The sequence below is a fragment of the Mustela nivalis genome (assembly GCF_964662115.1).
Source record: "Mustela nivalis genome assembly, chromosome: 1".
NCBI lineage: Eukaryota > Metazoa > Chordata > Mammalia > Carnivora > Mustelidae > Mustela > Mustela nivalis.
Window position 1 is genome coordinate 130,671,613 of NC_139020.1, and position 26,787 is coordinate 130,698,399.

At 42.2% G+C, this 26,787-nt stretch overlaps 2 protein-coding genes across 6 annotated transcripts in view; one reads left to right on the plus strand and one right to left on the minus strand.

The window, feature by feature from the left end:
- Positions 1-332: 332 nt before the first annotated feature.
- DPH3 (diphthamide biosynthesis 3) lies at positions 333-7,401 on the minus strand. The gene is made up of 3 exons (XM_082697952.1): positions 7,013-7,401; positions 6,194-6,268; positions 333-2,772 (listed from the first exon to the last, which is right to left on the minus strand). Exons 1-3 carry the CDS (start codon positions 7,310-7,312, stop codon positions 2,707-2,709), a joined length of 441 nt encoding a protein of 146 aa, XP_082554078.1. The 5' UTR covers positions 7,313-7,401; the 3' UTR covers positions 333-2,706.
- Positions 7,402-7,440: 39 nt separating this feature from the next.
- The window catches only part of OXNAD1 (oxidoreductase NAD binding domain containing 1), a 36,947-nt gene continuing 17,600 nt past the window's right edge, over positions 7,441-26,787 (plus strand). For 2 of the 5 annotated variants that reach the window (XM_082697899.1, XM_082697903.1), the window contains exons 1-3: positions 7,660-7,797; positions 15,849-15,975; positions 16,266-16,329. In XM_082697899.1, the coding sequence (XP_082554025.1) occupies positions 15,857-15,975; positions 16,266-16,329 (183 nt within the window). In that variant the 5' untranslated portion in view covers positions 7,660-7,797; positions 15,849-15,856. Of the gene's footprint in view, positions 7,798-15,848; positions 15,976-16,265; positions 16,330-19,529; positions 19,598-22,975; positions 23,025-26,787 lie in introns of those variants that run through there. The other 3 variants (XM_082697900.1, XM_082697902.1, XM_082697901.1) reach the window with 3 other exon arrangements.

Here is a 26,787-nt window from a genome sequence, read left to right on the forward strand (position 1 = left end):
AGAAACTTCCTTACAATTTTCCAAAACAGGTTAAAAAGAATTCTACCTCATACAAAATCACAACAAAAATTTTTGCACTTTTTTTTTTTTTTTAGATTTATTTATTTATTTGACAGATAGAGATCACAAGTAGGCAGACAGGCAGGCAGAGAGAGAGGAGGAAGCAGGTTCCCCACCCAGCAGAGAGCCCACGCAGGGCTAGATCCCAGGACCCCAAGATCATGACCTGAGCCAAAGGCAGAGGCTTAACCCACTGAGCCACCCAGGCGCCCCCAAAATTTTTTAATATAAGATGTTGGTATTTAGGGGAAGAAAACCACATGAAAACAAACTGATTTGAATTATGACTTTATTGAATATGTCAATAATTTATTCTGGTAATAAATTAGTTTGTACAGCAATCAAAAGTGTTGGGTGCTTCCCAGGAAAACTGCTTCCAAATGTGTACACTAAAATATATGCAAAATCCTTTAAATAGCTGACTTTATTTTCAAACTCAGAAGAGTGGTGACATCAAGTTATAAAGAAGCACTGTCTTTCTCTAGTAGTTCATGATTTAGTTTTGAGTCTACAAAGGTTTCAATTAACATTTCAGCTCCTGCAAGTTTTAATACCAACAGTTTAAAAATCACCTGACCTAGTCTCCTAATTGTAGAGATGACGAATCCACTGCCCTCGCAAGACTACAAAGCTAGTAAGAGACAGAGCATGGATTACAGATCAGTTCTCAGAGGTGGTCTGAAATGTCTGGTAAGGTACACAAGGCACAGAATATCACATAGAACTCTAGTCGTGTCTGAAAGACCTTGGTTTTACTTTCTGCTTAACAGAAAAGTTCTTTTGTAGTTAGCAAATTTAGTAACTCAGTTGCTTTAGAAATGAACTCACTCCCATCACTGCAGGATTACCACTGGTCACTGATTGCCAGTGCAGTTTAATTCACTCCTACTGGAATGTTTGGAGTGGGGCAACTTTTATTCCTTTGACATTCACATCAAGGGTGCCTGTTTGTTTTAAATTCATCATCAGCCAAAGGAGCTGGTATTACCAGTACCTATAAAAACAACAAAACTGAGCATGGAACAGATCTTTGCTCTTTGAAGTTCATTCCCACGAGGTAACATATACCATGCTCTCTTCGTCTGAGCTGCCACTGGCTCTAATCCATGGGTGGATTCTGGGACATTAGTGTCCCCAAATAGCCATGAGACTTCTCATGCCATGAAGAATGTCATATAATAATACACAATGTACCCCGTCATGCTGACATACAATTTTTGGTGAATTATTAGGTCTTAGACTAATGCAGCCCATTTATCAACCAGTAGTAGAACGGTCAGAATGGTCACATTCTGGCAAGCTGTTTTTTTTTTTTTTAATTGCATGAGCTGTTCTCAAAACAACCTGCCAGGCATCAGTGAGGTTGTTTTGTTTGTTTGTTTTTTGTTTTTTTAAATTTTAGAAACACACTGCAAAGTTGTGTATATGAAAGACATCTTTGGATTTTCATGTGATTCTAATTTCTTGCTATTATCCACAGCAAAGGAGGACTGATAGCCTACCTTTATAAATTTGTTTTTTTCCAGGGCAACATTTCTCTGTAAGCGTGGATGTCTGGTTCAGTTACAGCCTATAAACACTGGTTAGATGTGTCCCTAGGGACACATTAATTTAGAACAGGCATCTCATATTCAGGTTCATCCTCAGCAAGAGCTGTTGTAGCAGCTCTACGTTTCAGCGCTAGTGACCTGATGCCGAGGTGATGCTGAAAGCACTGCGGCCAGCCATGAAACCTTGACAGGGGGCCCTCTCTCGCGCCATGTTATTAGCCTTAGCTAAATACAGTGTGACAGACAAGACCCAGATCACACAAATATGGTCTGCTCGGATCTGGCAAAGCCACTGAAGCATTCAATTTACTAAGTTGGCAAATTTTTCTTTTTGTTCTGCTTCCAACTTCAGTTCCTTTGGCTGCTTTTCTTTTTATCTTGTCCCAATTTTCAAGGCACATGTAGAATAAGGATAAGGAAACTTCCAATTCCTTGACCATTTCACTTTTTGACCTTACTTTCTATCTTCTGAAAAAATTATGAGCTTGGTACTGACCAGAACTGAATGCAGGAAGTACAATGGAAATTGTTTGCTACGCAAAACAAGAACTGAGTTCTTACGAATGCAAGACTGAGCAGACTGGCTTGGTGTGGGACCTGAAAGCACAGTGGGACAAAGCAACAAATTTGCTTAAGTTTAGAATGGCAAAGAGAATGTCCAATTTCAAAGAAAGCGCTAATACTAATAATCTTAATAGCTAAGCCAAAAATATAATCCCCCCTTTTATTAAGGAATCCTAATGACTTTGAGGTAGATGATGCTGTTATCGGATAAGGAAGAAATCAGGTGTAAGACACAAAAATGATACTGAGAGAAAGAAAGCACTGATTTGAAAAGATCTTTCTTTAAACTCACATGGAAAATAGAGAACATTTCCAATTCAAAGTTCTAAGTACAAAATCCAGGAATGTCATGTCATGGACTTGCTTCTTTAATTGGAGATGAACTCAGCAGTCAATGGTAAAGAGCCACATGCTAATGGCACAGCCAACTATGGAAGGGTTGTTCCCGTGAAGGAAGCCGGTGACTTTGTATTTGATTTTTCCAGCTTGGCTCATTCCCAAATGTTCAGGATGTAGATTTCTAAAGTCCTCTTTAGCATTTAACTAATTCTTTGTGGGTGGAAGGGGGTGACACTGTTTCTCCACGCATAAACTGATCCTAAGACAGAGTAAGAAATTCTATTAATCACAAACGCATCAATATTTGACTAGTTTTGTTGCAGAATCAATCTAGCTATTAAGGTTTAAAAAAAATTTTTTTTTGTTTCAAGGTTTATTTAGTTTTCAGTCATCTCTACAACTAATATAGGGCTAGAACTCACAAGCCCGAGAGCAAGAGTTGCATGCTCTTCCAACTGAGCCAGCCATGGGCCCGGCAGGTCTGTTCATTTTTCACTGCTACACCACTTCATCCTTATTCAAAGAATCCACGTCAGCACCAGAATTATAATCTTAAAAGTGCTTTTCAGTTTTTAGCCCTGAATTCACACTTAAAACACCTTATCTTATTTGTAAAGATATATCACATCTTAAGTTTCTGTATTAATTACTACACTAAAACTTCTCCACTTCACTATTCAGTTATTTGAAGACCTATCCTCTTCAAGGTAATCACTTCTTCCAACTAAAAGGGGTAGCTCTTTGTTTCCTGACCAGATAACCTGCAGGGTCATCTATGTTGTAAATGAAATTCAGTCTCTGATTATGTATCCTGCTTCTGTCTACTACCACAAGACACCTGTGCTTTCCAGTTTACCCCTCATTTCATGTAGGCTGATCCCCAGCAGGGTCAGTCCACATTGTGTCCATGTTTTCACTCCTGCCCAGCACCTGGGGCCTCCTCTCCCACCCCAACTTCCTCTTTGGAATTTATGATTTGTCGATCAGCACATTGCTCCGTATTCTTAACCTCTTCCTTAAAACATTCCCACACCTTCTTGCTCTAACACAGTGGTTCTCAAGAGGTAGTGGGAGGAGTATGCTGATATTGTCTCCAGGGGACACGTGGCAATATCTGGAGAACTGCTACTGGCATCTAATGGTAGAGGCCAAGAAAGCTACCAAACACCCTACAATGAACTGGACAGCTCTGTACAGCAGAGAGTTATTCTGCCCCAAATGACCATAACGCTGAGTCTGAGAACAGGCCATCCCCTAAAGACACTGCTTCCCCTATAATTTCCCCAGTGGGAGTTCTCTGAGAGTGCTGGTACCACAGAGACAGGAGGAGGGCCTGGTTGCTCCTTTCAGCCACTGTTCTCCTTCCTTCCCTACAACCCACCAATTTTGACTCTTATGTCATGACATATATTATCACTGCTCCTCTTCATGTTTTCTGGACCTAGTTTAAAGTCCATGGTCAATTCTCACAATCCCCCTTCTGTCACTCCCTCCTACCTACTTGACAAAACCATCACCCTAGTTACATCTAACTTCCTCTGTCTATATTGACCGACACAGCTGAATATCTACCACCTTAAACCCTCTCCTGATCCTCTATCAACAGGCCCCATGTCTCTACTCCCCTTTGCAGCGAACTCCTTGGAAAAAACGTCTATGCTTGCTACTTCAAATTCTTCTCTTCTTCTCTCCAGTAAGTTTCCCACCAATCAGGCTCCGTCTCTATTACTTCATCAAAACTGCTCTTACCACCATACAAATGGCCTCTCGGTTAAAGCCGTTAAAGTCAATGGTTAATTTCCAGTTGTCTATCAGTGGCATCTGATAAGGTAGTTCACTTCCTCTACCTTTTCTCATCTGGCTTCCAGGATATGGTACCGCTGGTTTCCTCCTCCTTCTTTTTTGGCCAGCTTTGCTGATTCCCCACTTTCCTCCCTGATCTTTAAATATTGGGAGTGGCAGAGCTCAGTCCTTTCTTTTGTCCATCTCTACCTATATTCACAGCCCTGGTGATTTCTTCCAATCTCATGGCTATAAATGCTATTTATATACTGATAATTCCCAAACTTACAGAACTAGCTGATCTCTCTCTTTGAACAGCAGACCTGCATTTCCAGTTGCTTTCTCACTTGCTCTCCAACTGGATCAAAGAAAGACCTCCTAAACTTAGTATGTCTAACCCTAGCCCCTGAGCCTACAGACACCTCCCTGTCAGTTGATGGTAAATGCATCCTTCCAGTTATGAAGGCCACAAATGTTGAAATCATTTTTGATTCCTCTTATATCCTATATTCAATCAGTAAAAATAATCCTTATCCTTTAAAGTGTATTCAGAATCCAACCACCTTTCACCACCTCCAGTGCCACAGCTTGGTCCAAGCCATCCATCTCCAACTCCGGTTCATCTAAGGGCCTCCTAACTGTTACCCTTGCTATATCCTAACTCCTGTCCTTGCTTCCACATAGTCTACTCTGAACACAGCAGCCAAAGTCACTCTATTATAACTTAAGTTGGATTGTAGCACTCCCTTGCTTGAGAATCCTCCAATGGTTCCCCAAGTCATTCACAGCAAAAGTCAAAGTCTTTAAAGTGGCCCACAAATACCTTTGTGATCTGCCCAACTCTGCTACTTTCCTCCTGGGCTACTCTCTCACCTTCATCTATTCTGCTCTGGTCACACTTTATGTTCCTCAATAAAATCAGACACTTGTTCCTGCCTTAGGGTCTGTCCAAAGTTCCCTTTGCTGGACTGCTTTTTATCCCCCAGGGCTCACTTTTCAATCACCTCTTTCAATCTACGTTAGATAAGGCCTTTCTCAATAAGGCCTGCCCTGATCACCCTATTTAAAACTGCAACTTCTTCTCCTACCAGCACTCCTAATCTCCCTTACCCTGTTGTTTTTGTTCTAGAACACATTTTGATATAAGAATAGTCTGTCACATGAGACTAAGTGCCTGGTGCTACATCCCCTATACTCAGATTAGGGTTCAGCCTTAAGAATGTTAACCTCCGTTATATGTCAATCATATTAAAAAAAAAAAAAAGGAAAAATGAAAAAATCCTGTTAAAGCTTCTTACTTAAGACTCCATTCAAAATACTGGCCAAAAGCTGGGGTAGGGATGGGCTTATTCTTATTGAACATTTGTTTTCTACTGTCAATATCTTTGAGTGAAAAACAGTAAGTAAATTAAAGGCCAAAATGAAATTGTAAAATTGCAGCTATGACATACCTCAAACAAGATAATGCGGAGTTCTATACGTAGAAGCCAAGTAAGAAATACTATACAACTGTTCCCTCCAAAATAAGTCTAAGAGCTCTGACGATTTAAATTACTTATTAAATAAAGGAGGAATAGACTGCCAATTAAATATTATTTTTCTATTTAATGAGTAATCAACAATTTTCATTAACTACAGTGCAGTTTTGTTTTTTTGCCTTTTCAAAAGCTAAAATGAGTTAATTAATTTGAGTTTTTCAAGTTGTGATTTACAATACAGCTGTTTAGTAATAGTTTAAAAATTTTGTGGTTTTTTTGGGGGGGGATAAAATTTGTTTTTTAAAAAAAACATAACATTTACCTAACACACTGTCAAGAAATATTCTCCAGCACTTACAGATCGCTCTAGTTCCTTGCCTCCCAACCTTCCCTGACACCTTTTAAAATTCAACTACTTACCTTGTCATAAATCACTTTTACAATAAGAGAGCAGCTAGGACAGGTTGCCACGTCTTCCCCATTCTCCAAATCTTCCTATAACAAAATAAAAAACCTTTTGGTATTGTCTTCCCTTTGCGATTTCCTCCTTCCAAACTCCTTCCAGCCCTAGGGGCAAGCTCCTTTGTGGCTCACCTCCCTAAAAGGCCGGTGAGGGACAAAAAGACCTGCCCAGAGAAATACTAACTCCATTCTTCTGGTCAAGCGCTATTTAAAAATACCCAGGAAGAGGTTCTCCTTGGTGGCTCAGTCGATTAAGCAACCAACTCTTTAATTTCAGCTCAGGTCACGATCTCAGGGTCCTGAGGTCGAGCCCCACCCCAGCTCCGTGCTGGGCCTGGAGCCCGCTTAAGATTCCCTCTCTCCTACCTCTGCTCCTATGCCGTAACCCCACCCCCACCCCGCCTCTACTCCCTCTCTCAAAAAAAAGACCAGACCTGACCCAGGAAGGTTAGCCAAGGTTCGTCGCCTCAAACCCCTGAGATGACAACAACGTAACCCTGCCTCCAAATAACTATCCCAGCAAGTGGGACTCTAAATGGGGAAAGAGGGCAAGACTCATGCTCCCGCCATCTAACCTTTCCCACCCCCACTCTCCACCCCTCGGCCAGACTAAAGGCCAGGACGCTGTGCCCATTGACAGATCAAAGCATCAACTTTACGGGGACTCAGACAGGATAAAGAGGGCGTGTGAGCCGCAAGGTGACGGAACAGCGGAAGGAACGAGGAAGCGCAAACGCGCCTGCTCGGACGAACCGCCGGGCGGGACTCTGGAGTTACCTTGGTAATGCAGAAGTTATCCCCACACGGGCAGGGGTAGAAATATGCCTCCGAGTCTTCGTCATATTGGAAGTCCTCGATCTCTACTTCGTCGTGAAACACGGACATTGTCCCAGGGGCCAGCAGAGGTCCGTACCCCCCGCCAGCCCACACTGGCCGGGGAAGGTCTAACTTTGCCGGCGTTGGCCCCAGTCGGGTGTTGTCAGCCGGCGCCGGCTCAGGAGCGATCGCTTCCGGCGCATAACAATGACGCAACTCCGGCCTCGGAGGCCAAATGGGTGACCGGGTGGCGGTCGCCATGGAGATGGCGGAGCTAGGAGGCGGAGACACTGGATGTGGCGGCTCGCGGCGTGGTACTCTGCGCTCCGCGGCGGCGGTCCGAGTTACCGACCAATAAAATGTGAGGATAGCTCGCGCTGCTGTGACGTCACATCACCGGAAGTTCCCGAAGAGGGTGGCAGAGTTCGGCAGGTCGGCTAGCTTGGTTCCCGCCGCGCTAGCGGTGCAGAGGTCCCTTTTTGCGGCCGCCGTCCTCAAGGCCGCGGAGCTTAGAGAGGCCTCAAGCTGGGTCCGCGGAATCGGTGGCATCGACCTGGCCCTTGACGTCCTTGGGGAGTCACTCTTGCTGGGTCTCAGGCGGCGGCCGGAGCACCTCTCCCTCTCGGGCTCCCTTCCTGCGTCCCCGGTGACGGACGAAAAGTTCTCTTGGGATTTTGATTCACCGAGTGACCTTGAGCTCAGGGCGACGCCTGCCTTGTAGTTTGTGGCTGCATTCGCCTACTCAGGTACACCCCCAGCTCTTCCTCACCCCGGGTTATCTTCAAATACCCTAACCTGTGTTGTCGAGAGGACCAAGAGAGTGAAGGCAGATTGCGTTCTAGTCCTGTGTTTGCCAAGCATATCATGATTATGACAGTGATTTGTAAAGTAGTAATAACATCCCCTTTTATTATGGGGAGTTTGCTGTGTACCAGGTTATTGCGCTGGGTACGGTTCTTAACTTCAACCCCGGGAGTTTAGATGTTATTCCATATTATTAACCTCCAAACTGAGATACAGAGAGTTGGGTATCTTGAGAAAAATCACCCATTTAGGAAATGAAGGTCCTGTCTGTCCCCGAAGCCTGGAGACAAATTAGTTTATTTGAACCACGGTTTTTTCTTTGTAAAAGGAATGTCACCAGCAGATACTACCATGAGGCCTCTATACATTGAACGGGAATGCAAATAAAAGGTGGTTTGTCTTGAAAGCAATGGTAGTGCCTGTTTTAATACAACCACATTCCGTGGGGAGATTGCTCCATCACCACACAGTTATTCAAATTTCGGTAGAGAAGGAATGCAGTGCAGTGAAAAAGATACTTTGAGACATAGGTCTGGGATCAGACTCTGACTGTTGGGAGCTGGTTCTGGGAGCTAGATATTTACATTCTTTTGGGCCTTATTTTGTCTATTGACTAAAAAAAGGTTTGGATTAGAGATGATGTGCAAGATCACATACAGATCTAACATTCTACTTTTGCATGGAAATTATGAGATTTACTGATTTATATATACCATGTTTCCTTTACATGGTATGTTTCATGTAATATCTACATGTATACACATTCCTCTTCTTATTTATGTACACATACTCAGGTTTGCATGAAGCTACCAGTTTTGTGCATACTGAGTTGAAGCTGCACCTGGTTTGAGGCTTGAAAACCTGAAGGCAGGGGAGTCTGTGGGAGAAAATCAAGAAGTTACATTTAAGAAGCTTGTGGAAGGTTATTTCAAAGGCCTCACATTTTGGATAATTGAAGATCTACCCGGTAGTTAGGAAACACTTGTGAAACTTGTTGAGGCTTAACTGGGGTAATTCTGGTGTGACTGGGCAGAGGAGAAATCCCAGCAAAGCCCACCCAGCTCCGTGACTGCTCCCTGTATCTCTATAGGCACAGATACTTGCCAGGTAGTCCCTTGGAGTCAGGAGGACAAGGGAGAGTTTTCCAGGGTCTGTTCTGTAGTCCCAGTGATCATTTTGAGGTTGGGAATCATCTTTAGTTCTTCAGTGCCTCTCAGCATAAGTACATACAAATTAAAGATGAGCCATTTTCGAATGTACAGAAATGATTGCATTCATATTTGGTGCTTGGAAGTGTAAATTGATAGACCTCTTTGAAAGCAATTTGGACTTAGCATAAACAATTTGCTGGGGAATTTTAAAATTTGAGGTTAATAGCCTTGGAAGTTATAGGCGTTGTTGGGTAAATTTTTTTTATGATTTCCTTGTAACTTTCCAACTTTTTTGGAGTATGTATTACCTAAAATGGGAAAAGAAAAACTAATGGACCACTTTTCTCAGTAATAACAGACTCTCTGTGTGAGGCACTGCATCAAATGTTTTGTATGCTTGATGTCATTAAACAGCCAGTGAGGTGTAGGTATCATTAATCCCATCATCAACGTTGGGAAACCAGGGGCTGAAGAACTTATGTAAGGAAGCAAAGCTGGTAAGTGGCAGTAAATTGTGGTGAGAACTCAGATCTGTCAGATGCTAGAACTTAGGCTCTTCATTACTTTGATGTCATCTGTGATAGCCCTGAAGCTCTGCAGACTGCTGAGATTGTCTGGCTAGAGCAGTGCTGGTGCCCTTAAAACCTAGATTTGGGAGTCTGCTTGGCTTTCCATACTGCTTTCATCCTGCTGTCTTTTGGCCATAGGCTTTGTCTGCCAGAGGGGATCCCCTGTATGATGCTGCCCAGTTTGAGTTCATGTTGTCCTGAAGAAAGTAAAACCTATAACCAAACATGTAATGCAGTTTTTTGTTTGTTTGTTTACTCCACCTAAAATTTTAAATAAAACATCACAATGACTACTAAACTACTTTGATTCCTAGAAGGGAGTGGAAATGTTTTGTAATGAGCCATTTTTGGACCGTGAGGGTAGGACCAAAGCAGATTTACTAGTTGCTATAGGATCATTTGCAATCACAAACTTATAATTCACAAAGAAATTAAGTCTGTTGAAATGTACAATGAGGCTTTGAGTGTGGCTCTTCCTGGAGACAGCATGGGCTTCTGTGTCAAGAACATATCTGTCAAAGATGTTCGGCATGGCAGTAGGGCTGGTGACAGCAAAAATGACCCACCGATGGAAGCAGCTGGCTTCATGGCTCAGGTGATTATTCTGAACTATTCAGACCAAATCTGTGCTAGATTGTCACATAGCTCACATTGATTGTAAGCTTGCTGAGCTGAAGGAGAAGATAGATTGTCGTTCCGGAGAAAAGCCGGAAGGTGGTTACAAGTTCTTGAAATCTGGTGATGCTGCCGCCGTTGATATGGTTCCTGGCAAGCCTTTGTGTGTTGAAAGCTTCTCTGACTCATCCTCTGGGCTGTTCTGCTGTTCATGACACGAGACAGATTGTTGCTGTGGGTGTCATCAAAGCAGTGGACAAGAAGACAGCTGCTACTGACAGGGTCACCAAGTCTGCCCAGAAAGCTCAGAAGGCTAAATGAATATGATCCCCCATTCCTGCCAGCCCAGTCTTACTCAGTGGTGGAAGAATGGCCTCGGAACTATTTGTATCTATTGCCCATTTACATTTAGTAGCAAATGGGTAATGATAGCAATGCATCCTAAAATCTCCAGAAGGAAAGAAGAGTGTTTTGCAGACCATTTGTGTTTTTTTGTGCATGTGGCAGTTTTAAGTTACTAGTTTTTAAAATCAGTACTTTTTAATGGAAACAACCAAAAATCTGTCACAGAATTTTGAGACCCATTAAAAGCTTAATGAGGAAAAAAAAAAAAATTCTTTTTCAATCATAAAACGTTGACACTGCTGCTGTGGAAAATGACCAAAATTCTCGGCATGTGATCGAACTTAGAACTAGTTCATAATTCTGAATAGAAACTGTGTTTTGTGAATGCGGTTGTGTATCAGGCTGAGGGGAGTTGTTATTGGTGGTATCCCACTGTCTCTAGGTGGAGTTCGGCAGGGAGCGGAGGGCAGGGGTTAATGGGATTGACCTGATTCTTAGTAACACTCTTGCTTGCCAGGCACTTGCCAGGGCATTTGTTCCTTTCAGCAATGCAGTAAAGTGGTATTGGCATTCCAATTTAAAAATTTTAAGAGGTGACTCGCTCAAGATGAAAAAGTAGGAAGGAATCAGATCTGAGCTTTGTTTCACCCATTTCAGGTCAAGCACTCCGTAACTTTGGTACTGCTAGGGTTCCCTTACCAAAAGCTAGATGCTGGGAGCCCCTTTGCTTCCTCAGTGACACTTAGGGTTCTAAATCAACAGGTGCCATGATAGTTCTGTGAATTTACTTTATTTCAGTGTATAAATGCTCTATGAGGCATTCTTGGGTTTCTCTCTATCTACCTTTCTTTTTTTAACTATTCTCACACCTTACCCAATCTGTTACCAAGTGCAGGGCTCTGATTCCAAAATACGCTCCCTGTTCATCTACTTCTGCCATCTCATAGCTTTATCCTGCTTTCCTTTTGGACGGGAACCTGCTAACTGGAGACTCTCTCCCTCTGTGATCCATTCTTCACAGAGTAACTTGAGTGCTTTTTTTTTTTTTTTTAAAGATTTTATTTATTCATCAGAGAGAGAGAGCACAGGCAGACAGAATGGCAGGCAGAGGCAGAGGGAGAAGCAGGCTCCCCGCTGAGCAAGGAGCCCGATGTGGGACTCATCCCAGGACGCTGGGATCATGACCTGAGCGGAAGGCAGCTGCTTAACCAACTGAGCCACCCAGGTGTCCCTTGAGTGCTCTTTTGATGTAAATGTAAATTAGGTTGTTCTGTCAAATGTAAATTGGATCCTTTAATGTTAACCTTTCTAGGTTTACTCGGACCCTTCAGTTGCTTCCCATTGCCCTTAGAGTAAATATTCTGTCCATGGTCTGATGTGATCTGGCACGTCTATCTTCTGGACTTAACCTCTTGTCACTGTAACCTAGCTCCCCGCTCGCCAGTCATACTGGCTGTGATTCCTCTAACATAGTAGGCTTATTTCTGTGATTGAGCCTCTTTGCCTGCTGGCTCTGTCCTTACTGTCAGAATGGTTGCCTCTTCCTCATCCTTCAGGTCTCAGCTCAGATGTCTCTTGAGAGTGCGCTTTCCTGATATTCCTCCACTCATTTCCTTTATCATGCTCATTGTAATCTATATTTGTCTCATTAATTATCTGTTTACCATCATTGGCTGGACACACTGTACTTAAAGCTTCATCATGACAAGGGCTTTGTGTCTGGTTCTTTAGTGTGTCTCCACACCCAAAATAGTGCCTGGCACCCCAGCAATTCTTAAATAAAATGAGTGTACTTATTGAACAGAAACCAGTATAGTTCATTTTCAATCTGAGTCTGTTGCCTGCAGTGATTTTTTTTTTTATGGCTTAAGTGGATACGGTTTGTTTATTTATTTATCCTAAGATAATTTCCTGTTTCAGTAATAGAATTAAGTATGAATTTTTTGGTTGAGGTAAGGCCTGTGAGGATAGAAACATTGATGGAATATTCTTGTATCACTTTAGAAAATCCTTAATGTATGTTAACTTTCTATAGCTAATCAAATACTTATATTGAATATATGAAACCATTGGATGTATTTCAAAAAATGGGTAGATTTTTGCCTTTTGTTTTGTTTTTAATACCTTAATGCTTTGGAGGGCCCTCTGAACACAATTTGATAAAAATACCTTTTTTTTTAACCAGTAGGTGGCACTCTTGGTCATGCTTACTGGCATTCAAAAAACCAGATTTTAGAGTTTTAAAGAGAACAGCTTTTAAAAATTAACATTTCATTAAGAAAATCAGAGAAAGACAATTATCCTATGATGTCGCTGATATGAAAAATTTGAGAGGCAGGGTGAGAGGTCGTGGGGGTAGGGAGGGAAAAAATAAAACAAGATGGGATCTGGAGGGAGGCAAACCATGAGACTCTTAATCTCATGAACAAACTGAGGGTCGTTGGGAGGGACAGGGTGGCTGGGTGACGGACATTGGGAAGGGTATGTGCTTTGGTGAATGCTGTGAAATGTGTAATCTTGATGACTCACAGACCTGTAGCCCTGGGACAAATAAAACATTATATGTTAATTAAAAAATTAACATTTCTTTTTATTTTTAAGATTTTGTTTATTTATTTGAGAGAGGGAGAGCATGAGCAGCGGGAGGAGCAGAGGGAGAGGGAGAAGCAGACTTCCTGCTGAGCAGGGAGCCCAATATAGGGCTCTATCCCAGGAACCTGGGATCATAACCTGAGCCAAAGGCAGATGCTTAACCAATTGAGCCACCCAGATGCCTGCCCCAAGACATCTTTATTTTCAAGTTCAGTTGAGCAGTAGACCCTTTAAACAGCATAATCACTAAAAAGTGTGTCTTATTTGAAGACAATTTTTTTAGCAATGGTTTCCTAAAACACTGAGCAAAACAGTGTTATCATGTTAACTCTGTATCAGTTCAATTTTATCAGGGAACTTAGCCTTAAGTGGCAGGTAACTATATCATTCCAGCCATTGGTCTGGTCTTTTTTATTTATTTGTTTAATAAGATTTTATCTATTTATTTGAAAGAGAGAGCAGGGAGCCTGACATGGGGCTCAATCCCGGGATCATGACCTGAGCAGAAGGCAGACACTTAACTGACTAAGCCACCCAGGGGCCCCTGCTCTGGGCTTTCATGGGGTGGGGTGGGGCAGGTTATCATAAGGAGAAAGTCAAAGACAGGCCAAGGAAGCTGACAAAGGGAAGCATTAAAAGGAAACAATCAGAAGAGACAAGTGGAAACACGAGGAAGAATTGATGGGAAGGAGGTAGTGAAGAGTAGGCTTGCTGTGAGGTGACGCTGGCTGATTGTAATGAGCCTGCCTTTTGCAGCCCAGAGTGCCTCTTCACGGTTTCCCAGAACATGGTTCTTACATGTCATCTCTGCTATTGCAGGAACTTTGTGAGAATTTGAGTATATGGAAACACCACCCTTGTCCCAACTATTGTCTATCCAAAGGTCTCACTATAGTACCAGGACCACAGTGTTGCATGTCAGGCAGTCAACCAGCCACATACTTAATGACTCCTAAAATCTTATGGACTTCTAAAGTAAGTTTCGCCTGCCTTCTTTCAACAATGAATGTCCCATTTTTAGTTTAGTACATTCAAAGGAGAGAAACTACATTTAGTAGTCATACATGAGGTGAAAGGGCTCATGCTTTTTCATTTCTTAGAAAAGTGAGTAGCATGTTTACCCACAATGATGCTGTGACACACTGTGACAGGAAATAGAACTTTTAGTCAGAAAGCAGTGCTTTTTGATATGACTTGGTTATAACTGACTTCTATATCACTTGATTATTTACTTTTATTTGTTTTCTGGCTCTAAAACGTAATCTCCCTCAGAAGGTCTTCGTTTCATTTATGTCTGTATCCCCACAGTCCACATAATGGACTCTTAATAAATACTTTTCCCATGAAGTACTAACTTAACAAATATGGAGTAGGAACGTAAGCACACTGGCTTGAATTTTTCTAACATTAAATTTATTACAATTAATTTATATAGTATCTTTCAAAAAGTTCAGAAAAAGTTTGTATATACATTTTCATTTATTCTCTAATATAGGAAAGGACAGCTATATATGGCAGTATAATATGTTAAATGTGACCATCTGAGACAAATACTCAAAAATTGGCAGAGGACAACAATGGTAGGAACCAAAAATATCATCCGACTCACTATCAGTTCTTTTTTTGATAAGCCTATATGTTTTACAATTTAAATGTTGGGTAATCTTTTTGTTTTTGTTGTTTTTTTTAACATTTTATTGAAACAGAAGTACATAAATCCTTGGACAGCTTGAAATTAATTTTTTTAAGACTTAATTTTTTTTAAAAAATCATTTCTAAGTTTACAGCAAAACTGAGGGCTAAGTACAGAGATTTTCCGTGTTTTCCCTACCTTCACACCTGGGTAGCTTTCCCCATTGTCAGCGTCCCCCACCAGAGTGGTCCATCCGTGACGGCTGTCGAGCTGCCCTGACACATCGTAATCACCCAGAATCTGTAGTTCACTTCACTCTCAGTGTGGCGTGTTCCATGGATTTAGACAAACGGATAAAGACATTTATTATCGCTGTCACTATGGTACTGGACAGAGTATCTTTAATCCCCTAAAAATTTTATGTGGTTTGATGCATTTTTACAAAATGAAAATACCCACACCATCAGAATTCAGATTAAGAAACAGCATTGCCCCTATTACCTCCCCAAAGGTACATGCTAACTTGATTTTGAACTTGATAGATTAATTTAGTCTGTTTTTGTGGTTTTTATGACTGGACTCGTGCAAGGTATGCTTTTTTTGAGTCCGGCTTTTACTCTTTTCATTCGGAGTGGTATTTGATGCTCATCTGTGTGCCTTCATATCGATGTAGTTAGTTTATCCTCATGGCCTTGAACGTTGGAAGATTGCACTTCGTCTAGCAAGAAATATTAAAGACTTATGTGGTGCTGTTTGGGTGGAGTACAATTATTGGGCAGTTATAAAATCTACTCTCCTCTTCCTTCTGTCATAGCACAAGATTAGTCATATGAGCTTGGTTAATAGCATGAGTATTTGATGGTACCACTAATTACATATATATGTACTGTGGAGATCAGGTGAATAAGCTCTAAATAGTGGCAGAAATTTTGTCAGAGTGGAGTTAGGCCTTTAACTGCTTTGTTTTGTTAAATCAGCTCATAACACTACAAGCAAAAATCCAAACCTTCTTCACTGGCCCCTAAAATAGTCTGGTATTTCCCTACCTTTTCTTAAAATATTATAACTTCAGTTTTATGTTTGCCCAGGAGGTGTCATGGCCTGTGCTGCTGTCTTGGTCCCTGGGTTGTTGCGAAGCTCTTCTGGAACCATCTGCAGTCCAGCTGCTTCACTGAAACTGACATCTACCGCTTTGCGCCACCTTACTCTGACAAGGTGGGTTTCTGGCCCTTTGAGTTCTGGCTCATTTGAGGTGATTCAAAGACCTGACCTGCTGGTGGTCATGGGAGGCTTATCAGACTCCTGAAGGCATAGCAGAGCATCTTGCTTAAATAATGCTTGCCACCCATAGACTGTTAAACTTGAGTTAGATGTACAAATTTTCACTACCACTTTCTAGGATCTGTAATGTTCTAGTCTATTTTGGATAATCATGATATTACAGGGACAACTGATTACCTTTATGAAGATAATACTTAATAATCTAATTTTACTTTCTATTAAAGCATAATGAAATCCAAAAGGAAAACTGATCACTTGGAGAGAACTGCCAGTGTCGTTCGTCAGGAGGTTTGTATCTTTGGGCTGTGGCAAGTTTTTCTAGGCTGGACAGTGCACACAGTTATTACCAGCTCATGGAGGAGGCCATAGATGAGCTGCATCCCTTTGAAGGACAGTCTGGGAAAGTTTGTTATGTTTTTGTTCAGAACTTTTCTGATAAGACATATGACAACTGATTCGAAAAGTTGGCAGCGAAATACTCACATTTTCCTTTAAAACTGAGAATAAATGGATTAATTTTTGATGAAGGGAGTATAACAGCAACTGAGGGGCCTACGCTCAGGACATGTGTAGTGTGTAGGGTTATATTGTAAGGATAGAACTTTGACAGCCTACATTTTATGAGTAGCTTACCTTTTCCTTTTTTTGTTTATTTGTTTGCTTCTTTTGGCATCATGTCTTAAAATCCTTGTTCTTATCCCTACTTTAGAACAACTTCTTATTTCATCAGAGGAGAAAGCACTAACATCTGAGAAAGGAAGGTGGATGAGTTCTTGTTATCCTTCCCATGTGCAGATTTTTTTCCACCATATTCAGACCCTAGAAAGCTAATCTACCAACTGAAGGGGTGTCGAGGGCTGGGAAATAAAGGATCCTCACCCTTTAATTCAGTGAGTAATCCCATTTTGTTTTACAAACATAAATTGGATATTGGATTTTGCTTTTCGAGTAATTCTTCACATATTTAGATATATTTAGCTTAGTGTTGTTGTGTATTCAAACAGTAAGAAAGTTATTAAACACTTCTATAAACATGGTCAGACATTGCATTGTTGTAGGAATTTGATTTTTAGTATTAATAGTAAGATAACACTTTAATGTAAAAGACTATTGTTTAGGCCCTATTTTTCAAGCTAATTCTAAAGAAAATTGCTTTGAGATCAGGGGTAGTGTGTTTGTCGGTTCAGTTTTAGGCCAATATTTTTTTTTTTTTTTTTTTGAGATTAGTTCAGCATAATGCATTTATGGATGTAGAGGAAAGTACAGTTTCCCCAGTGATGATAAATCTGAAAATTCTTTTTTTCTTTTTGGTTTGCTCAACATACAAAAATGCTCATTCTATAAATATGTGACTTGTTAGGATTTCTTTTTAAAAAGTGAAATCTTGGGACACCTGAATAGCTCAGTGAGTTAAGCATTAAGCATCTACATTTGGCTCAGGGTCCTGGGATCAAGCTCTGCATTGGGCTTCTTGCTCAGCTGGGATCCTGCTTCTCCCTCTGCCTGCCACTACCCCTGGTTGTGCTCTCTCTCTCTCTCTCTTTCTCTCGCTGTCTCTTACTCTCTGACAAATAAATTAAAAATTTTTTTAAATTAAAAAAAATGAAATCTTGCCAGTTTTGAATAAAAAGCAGTTTATTTGACAAGCTTGAACTACATTCTTTTCTGTTGTTTGGTATACTTTGGTATATAGAGTTTTGAATACTTTTTATAAAGGGCCAGATAGTAAGTATTTTAGGCTTCATGGGCCATGTTGTCTTAGTTATAACTACGAAACTCTGCTTTTGTAGTGTGAAGTGGTCAAACATTACACATAAATAAATCTGAGCGACTGTGTTCCAGTAAAACATTATTTATCAAAATACCCAGATTTGGCCTGTGGATCTTAGCTTGCCAATTCCTGAATTAGAGTAGTATTTCAGAATTTTATAGGACAAAAGTATTGAAACTATCGGGGTGTTTTTTGAGAGGAGTTTTTTGTTTTAAAGATTTTATTTATTTGAGAGAGTGTGTATAGGCAGAGGGAGGGGCAAAAAGAGAAGTGGATTCCTCCCCAAGCTGAGAGCCTGATGCCAGGACCCTGGGATCAGGACCTCAGCCAAAGGCTTATGCTTTACCAACTGAGCCACCTGGGGGTCCCTGAGTGAAGTTTTAAGAAAACTACACAGGATGTTAATGTAAGCTCTAATAGTGTGATTGCAAAGTTAAGAATTGTAATGTCCAGAAGTCAGAAAATGCACCCATGGTATGACCTTGGCAGAAGAATTTTCCATTTGCAATTCTTTTTTTCTTCATTTTTATTTCTTCTCATCTTCCAAACAGAATGGGAGCTGGGAGGAGGTGGATAAAGCCAGATGGTGTCTGGGCTACAGCTTCAGTGGGTATATAAGGTCTGTGGGGTCTCGTCCCAGTTCCTCCAGAGGATGGCTCCTAGCCATAGAGCAGGAGCCTGACCTTGGACTTGGCCGAAATGAACAGCATCTCAAGCTTGGGCCCTAATGGAACTGGATAGATCACCAACTCATTCCACTCTGGCCTTTAACTTGTATTGCAAGTGCACTTTACAGAAACGACTCCTGGCATGTCACTTGCTCTTGAGTTCAAGTCCACGAGGTAGCCTCAGAACAGTAGGGCATCTGCATTTTATGAAAGAGGAAGCAGAGCTGAGGAGATAAGCTAGTGGCTCTCCCTGAGGGAAGCTCCAGCCCTCTTTCTGACTCCTAGGCCTCAGGACCCTGCTGCCCCTCCAGGAGTGGCTAAAGAATAGAGCACTCACCCGCACAGAAAGGTTTTTTCCTTGTTAGGGCTTGAGTTCCCTCTGAAGAATTTATTGAATGACCATATTATGATGTTAATGTTTTTTTCTTATCTGGGGTTCTAAATGTAACCAGCCTGAGGTCATGCTGATGCAGGAAGCTGAGGTCTGAATTGGATGACATTTGACTGTTGGTGTTCAAGTTCAGATTTTTTTCTTAAGGCTCAAAAGAATAAGCAGTCTGGGTAACCTCAGAAATGTCAAGGAGATAAAAGTAAGATTATGTAATGCTGTAAGGATTGTTGAAGTGAGACAAAGATTTCACTGGAGGGGTCACTCCATGCTTGGCCTCTAGAAGGCCTGCACTGAGCAAGACGGACTCTGTCCTTCAGTTTGACAGCAGAGTTTGGTAAGGAAAGCATTTTTAAAATGACAAATTCGAATGCATTTGTTTGGAGATATGCCAGACACTACGCTAGGTTTTAGGGTTGCAGCACTGAGTGTGATACATAAAGTCCTTGACCTCATGTTCTAGTGGGAGTCTGATCAGAAGAGGCTGATTTTATGCACCTGGTTCACTGTGGAGAAACCTCTGATCCTTTTTCAGTCGTACTAGTTCGCTTCTTTTAGAAGCCTAATAAGCCTTATCCACAAAAGACTTCTGTGTGTCATTACCTTTTTGTTGACAAAGCACTGGATTGTTACAAGTTCCTACTTCGTTCTCACAGGCACCCTGCAAGGGAGGTGAAGGGGTCCTCACCCGATTTCACAGCTGAGGAAGTGAAGATTTCAGAGATTTAGGTGGGATGACTCTGCTTCCTGGTTTGCCCAGCCTGCAATCCTATTTCACTCTCTCAAGGGCCCTGTTTTTGATGCAAATTACATGGTGGCTTACATTTGAAGGACTTGTTTAGCAAGTGGGTGCCTCAGCTCTTGAATTCAAATCTTTGATGTCAAATTGGTTTCTCTTTCTACTACAACAGAACAATGTGACAGTTGATTTAGACCAAGTTTAATTGAGCAACACCGTGGAAGATAAATTTCACATACCCTCATCTGTGTTCTAAACCAAAACTTGACTTAAGTGGGAGACAGTGTTGATGTAAGAAAGGAGAGAGTTGGGGCTGGCACAGTAGTTAGTTAATAAAGTCAAATGGCTGGGCTCTTGGGGCAGAGAGCTCTGGGGATCCTATAGGGCCCGTGCTGACTGTCAAGTGCTAATAGTCTGCTTGATCTGTGGTTTTGTGGAGGCTTGGTTTTGAGTGGGGTGAGCTGCTTAGCTGGAGATCTGGACTGTGTTTTGAGTTGAACCCTTAAAATTCTCTGCCAGTCATCACCTACACATTCTGGGAAGATTGTGTGCTGGGATGGCCTTCTCCAACTTGGGGGCCTCTGGGCAGGTATCTCCTTAATCTGGAATGTTTCTAACAGTTGATGCCTAATTTGCTGTGCTTATCAGTGTGTGATAGATAGCCTTGGAGAGATTATCCAGTCTAGGATGAGCCATAGACAGCATTAGTCTTACCACACTGTCAGCTCCGACAGCAGAGCATGGTGGGGAGAAAGCTCAGGCCTCCATCTCTGAGAGGTAGCTGTGCGGCTTGCGGAGGACCTGGGCCCTGTCTTGTGAGACTCCCAGGGCCATGTAGTATGATGGCTTGGCAGCCAGCCTGTGGCTCCTACCATGCTTCGGGTGGAAGCCAACGGAGAGGGGGGCCTCTTGGTGGAAGGCCCAGCATGCCAGTGTTGATCCAGAGGGTCCAGCACAGTGCCGGTGGCACAGAGACCATGTTCCATGTTCACTGAGTAGAAGAAATGAGTGTTAATCACCCCCCACCTTCCTGGGGCTGATCACCTGTACTGCCTTGGATGAGTGACTTTGTAGTAGGAATGGTAATGGCCTCCATCTCAAGGGACGTGGTGACAGTGCGAGTATACTGTGTGGTTCTGCACAGGTGGGAGCGTGAAAAATGAGGACTTGCCTATACTGCCACTTCCTAGCAGTACCCAGAACTTATTACTGTCTAAAATGTGTAGGGGTGCCTGGGTGGCTTGGTTGGTTAAGCATCTGCCTTCCCCTCGGGTAATGATCCCGGGGTCCTGGGACCGAGCCCTCCATCAAGCTCCTGGTTCTGCAGGGAGTCGGCTTCTCCCTTGGATCCTCATCCCTGTTTGTGCTCTTGCACTCTCCCTCTCTCAAATGAATAAATAAAAATAAAAAGTAAATAAAATGTGTAGTGTCAGTGCTTTTCACGGACACTTTTGCTCAACAAATTAAGCCATTTGAAAAGCAAGGCTCTTTTCTATTTTCCCCCCGAGGGGATCTAATCTGATGAAATAGATTTTATTTGAGATCCGGCAGACCTGCTCTGAATACCTGCTGTGCGCACAGCCCTGTTCCAGGTGCAGCAGCTACAGCAGTGCCTGAAGCAGGTAAAGCCGTTGCTCTATGTGGAGCTTCATTCTAGGGCAGGTCAGCCAGAGAATGTCAGAGGTCATCGATCCTTGAAGGCAGTAGCACAGGTGGGGTCCTGCGAGGCAGGACTGGCTGGTGGCAGGGGTGCTATTCTAAATTGGTGTGTAACACCAGAGCCAAGACAAGAGGAAAAGAGCCAGCCATGGGCACAGCATTTCTGGCAGAGGAACAGACAAGAGCCAAGGCTTGGTGGCAGGAATGAGCTTGGCATATTCAGAGGAAAGTGGTAGGATGAGAGTTAGGCAGTGCCCAGGTTGTATAAACTATTATGGGCTTGTATAAGGAGTTGGAATTTGATTCTGTGGGGAATGAAGAAAGGTTTTAAGCCGTGAAATGCCATATGATTTATATTTTCAGTGGGTCACCTCTTGCTTGATAGAACATAGCTTTTGATGGGCTTTGACACCAGCTAGAGGTGTGGAGGAGGACTAGGCTAAGGACACAGTCCCAGGAGAAGTCAATGGTGGTTTCGAGTAGGGTTGTAGGGGTGGAGGTGGGGAACTAAGACAGAGGAAGGGCTGATAGGATTCACAGATTGGGAGTGAAAGGGCTGTAGTAGATGTAGTATGAGCAGAAACAAGAGATTTCTAGCTTTGGGATTTGAATAATCTGAGTAGATAATGATGCATATATTTGCTAATATGGAGAAGAACAAGTTGGATGAGGGGAAACAAAGTGCTCAATTTTGGAATAATCCAGGGTGGGAGGGTAGAATGTGGGTAGAGTTAGAGATGAAACAAGATTAGCTGGAAGTTTCAACAGCTTCTCTCAGCTGTTGGATCTGGGTGGAGATTCATTATACTGTTTCTATTGGTTTTGTGTATGTTTGTTTCCCATAATAATAAAAAGGAAGAAGCTTGGGGAGATAAAAGAGTTTTATGTTGGATGTGTCATTTGAAATGGAAATTCAAATCAGCAGTTGGATATATGAGTTTTGAAGTTCACTACTGGAAATAAAAGGTTTTGGCCTTGTAGAGAGTAGGGGAAGGGACCTGCAGCTCAGCCCTGGAATGTGTCAACGTTTGGAGGTGCAGCAGAAAAGGAGGGACCAGTGAGGCCAGAGGGAAGTCAGCAGGGTGTTGGGGAAGCCAGGAAAAGGGGTTTCAAGGGAGGAGTGGCCAACTGTTGAACTCGACGTGGACAGGCATCATTGGATATAGCAAAATAGAAGATGGGTGACCAGAATGACCGCTAGTACATTGCTAGAGTGAAAGCCTAAATGGACTTTGTTGGAGAGAGAATGGGAGAGAAGGAAGCGAAGCCAGGGCTATTTGCCCTTTTGAAAATGTTTTAGTAAGTGAATGTGAGCAGAGAAAAGGCCAGACAACTGGATTAAGGGAGAGGCTTGTTTTGTTTGTCTTTAGAAGCAGCAAAGCACAGTGGCCTGATTCCTGAATTCGAATCTTTTCTTTGACACTTATTAGCCTTGGGACCTCCGTTTTGTAATATAAAACATATAAAATGAGGGGCACCTGGGTGGCGCAGTCGGTTAAGCCTCCAGCTCTTGGTTTTAGCTCAGATCATGATGTTGGGGTCCTGGGATCAAGCCCTGCAGTGGGCACCGATATCCACGTGGAGTCTGCTTAAGATTTGTCTCTCTCCTTCTCCCTCTGCCCCCTCCTGCTTGTGCTCTCTTTCTCTCTAAAGTAAATAAGTAAATCTTTAAAAAAATGGGAATGACAATAATAATGCCTGTTTTCTAGAGTTGTTGTAAAGAATGCATGAATGAGTACACAAAGTGCCTGGTGCATGGTAAGTTGTGCGTAGATGTTTGTGGCTGACGTTAGGTGAGTGGAAGATTGCGTGCTTGCGACACTCTGTGTCTTGTGGAGAGGGGAGAAGAGGAGTGATGTGTGAGAGAGGGTACTGCTAGAGAAAGCAGAGAGGAAACTCAGCCCAGGGGGACAAGTTAGCCTTTGGTAGGAGCAAGGAGATTCCATTTGTCATGCCAGGACAAGGTGTGGACAGACCAAGCTACTTACAAAGGTGTCCAGTTGGCAGGAATTTGTGATCTTTCCCCTTGTCAGTAAATCATTTCAGTAAAACCAGTTTCTTTTAGTCAGATTCCTACTCATCGCATTGGTTTTCTGCCACAGTTTAAAGAATATCTCTGGGCCTTGATCTCCCTATGTGTAAAATGATGTACTATTTTGGAGAATGACTAAAATTTCCTTCGACTCTGAAATTCTCTGTGTCCTAATGGTATTTTTGTTTAAGGTTATCTCTAATCCTGGCTTTGTCTACATTTTTAAACAGCAAAACAAATGGATGGGAGTGAACAGAGGAAGCCAGCTAGGTTTCCCAAAGAAAGACCTATTTCCTGCACAGAGAGTTTTGCAGCAACAGTAACAACAAAGTACCCTACATAAAACCAGTTTTTAAAATCAGTATGATGGAATTTCCTTTTAGATGCTGACTCTGTCAAACCATTAAAAATGTGTGCTAGTAAAAGTTGGCAAACCTATTGTTATTTTATTGAACGGTAGAAAAGTCTAAATGTTATTTTATGGAAAACTTCATTTCCTGCCATGTGTTTCAACTTAGGACATGGCTAGTTGAGGTTTTCAGTTGTGAAATCTTTTGATCCGTTAAGCATGAGAACAAGTACAAATGGTAAAACATATAGTCTCTCCATCATGTTTTGCTTATTCGTAAAAGTAAAGAAAGAATGGCATATAACAAGGGCCATGATTACAGATCTTAATTATATGAAACTAGCTCCAGAATAAAATAAAGATGTCCCCTTCAAAAAGATGTTTCTAATGTTTCTAATCTACATTATTAGAATTCTTTATGTAGTATGTAGATTTGCATTAATTGAATAAAATAAAGTATTAATAGGAAGGCATGTGTTAAAAAATAATGAGTCATGCAACATATTTTGTGTGACTGGTTAGAGCAGTTTTGCCCAGGTTAGTAGGACGGATCACAACAGGTGTATTACCGTTTGTATCAATAGCAATAAGCATATAACGTCTGGGAACATTTTTGTTCATAGAGGCTTTCTAAGTGAAAATACGACTTTTTAATAGAAAATGTAACTTCTTTCCTTTCTTCATTGAATTTTATATTTGAACATTAGCAAGCGATTGTTGATTTCATTTTCATTGACTGAAGCATGCTGACCTTCCAGCTGAAATTCTGTGCCCCCCTGCCTGGCTCCCCCTCAGTGATTATTAATGTTGGTTTCCCTCCCCCAGGTGACTCTTGAGGATGTTCTTAAAGTTGTCTAGTTTTATCAGTGAATCCGACAGATGCCAGTTAAACTGTTATAAATGAAATAATCTAGCTCTTGGCTATGTTTTTACAGATTATTATGTTGAAAGAAAATAATGAATGTCTATACAATAAACTTCTTTTTGGTATATCTAAGAAAAATAAGAGCAATAACATAATGGAGAGTCCTCTGGTGCATCTTATTACTTGTTTTTGTAATAAGGTATTTGAAATAGTATCTGGCAGACGGAGGAAGATTCCTGTTCTACTGAAGAAGTTCGGCCTTCCCTTACCTCTCTCACAGTGTTAAGCATGAATCTAGATTTTCTGTAGTGGTTACTGCTACCCCTCCTTTTCTTTTTAAACAACAAAAGGTTCCTGAACGTCAAATTTTTGTTCAGGAAACTAACTTTAAGTGACTCTTAGTTAGAGTTTTCATTCATTCTGCAAGTATTTACTCAATCTTCAGCATGCGTTGAGCCCTGTGCTTGATCTGGGGAATTCATACAGACGCAGATTGAACCCTGTACCTGACCTTGGGAGGCTTGTAGTCTCGTGTGGTGGAAGAGACTCGTTCTTGAGGATTGGTGGTTACACTAAGATGTGCTAAGTATGATAAGAAGATAGAAACATTTTATTGGTAGAATTGAGGGGATGGAGAGAAGCAGGAAAACGTCAGGCAGGGGTTAGTCTTTGATCAGAGTGAGTAGGAGGTTGAGGGACAGGGCTGAGAGTGTGGTGCGTGCCAAATGACCTAGGCAGGGTTTTGGGAGGCCAGCAAATGTCAGGTGCCTTTGAGAACAGCAGATTTTCCAGCTTGGCTGGTAAACCACTAGCCTAGGGATACAAGAGAGGTCAAGCTACAAAGGCCATTTAGCGTTTTTGTTGTTGTTGTTTTTTGTTTTTTGTTTTTCAGTTGAAGGTTTTTGAGCTGGAGGGTCACTCAATGAGGTCAGAATACTAGCAGTGTTAGCTGTTGGCTACTTTGAGAGAGACAGTAAGGCTAAGGCAGCGGTTCAAGTGAGAAGAAATTCTTGGCTTAGGATGCCAGTGGGTGAGCATGGGGAGGAAAAGACAGGAGCTGAATTTGTGGAACTTGTTCATGGTAGGGACAGGATGCTTGGAAGAGAGTCAAGGATTCTGTGTGTGTGTGTGTGTGTGTGTGTGTGTGTGTACATTTACATGTATACATGTACCAGTTGAAAATGGATTTGACTTTTGAGTTCAGGATAAGAACTGAATGGAAATCCTGGTGAGGGGAAGCAGCTGATTCTGTGGGACCCTATCTCTGTGTCTCCAGTGCCAGGCAGCACATGCTCAGGGAATGTTTGTGGAAGGGATGAATATGGTGGATTTCGTTGGACACATAAGTGAGCTTGCCATTGGGATGGGACTGTCACGTGAATAAGGGGCCAAGCATACCTAGATTCAAATCCTGACTCAGCCATTCCTGAGTGATCTTGAGCAAGTTACCAAACCTTGCTCATTCAGAATGGAGGGTAGCAGCATCCGTTGGGATACAATCTAATTATTCCTATGAACTAAATGACTTGGTGTCCATGAGACCCTTAAGTCCGCACCTAGAATACACCTGAGATAAACGCTCCTCAGTCATTGGCTGTTACTCACAGGGGAGCACAGATGTGGGCCTGATTGCCAGAAAAGTAATGACGAGTTGGGGTGAGGGTTAGTAGCTTTGAGAATACCTGAGAGCTCTGGCCTAGAGGTAGGAGAGTGCGGAGGAGCAAGGCAGTTTAGAGGGAGAGGCCATTGAGGAAGTGCGAGGACCGAGGACCAGGTGGGAGAGGCAGGAGGAGACCTGGAGAGTTCCGTATCAGCTCTCCCAGGCAAGGAGAATGTGTCAGGAGGGATGGAAGTCGAAAGTATGGAGCGCAGAGAGCTCAGGGAGGGGCAGAACGGAACCTGGACATTTGAGTTCGGTTGTTCAGGCAGGTGTCCATGCACTTTAGAAGTTGTTGCTGTAGAGTGGGAGCCCAGTTAGCTGTGTTGACCAAGAGTGTCATGGATGGAGAAGATACTGTTGAATGAGGAAGTATCAGTAGAGCCAGAGATTAAAGACAAGATTTCTAAAATAGCTTAAAGAGAGTATGGCTTTGAAGTCTGTTCTGGCAAATAGCTAGGATGTGGTACGAGACCACTGTACTTTATAGGTGCTTAGTGTTGTTCATGATAATAGGCCCCCGGGGGTGTGCAGTACTCAGTGCATGAGGGCCTGCGTGGCAGCCCTGGGGTAGTTTTGTATAGATATCAATATATGAATATAGGGTAATGTATAATA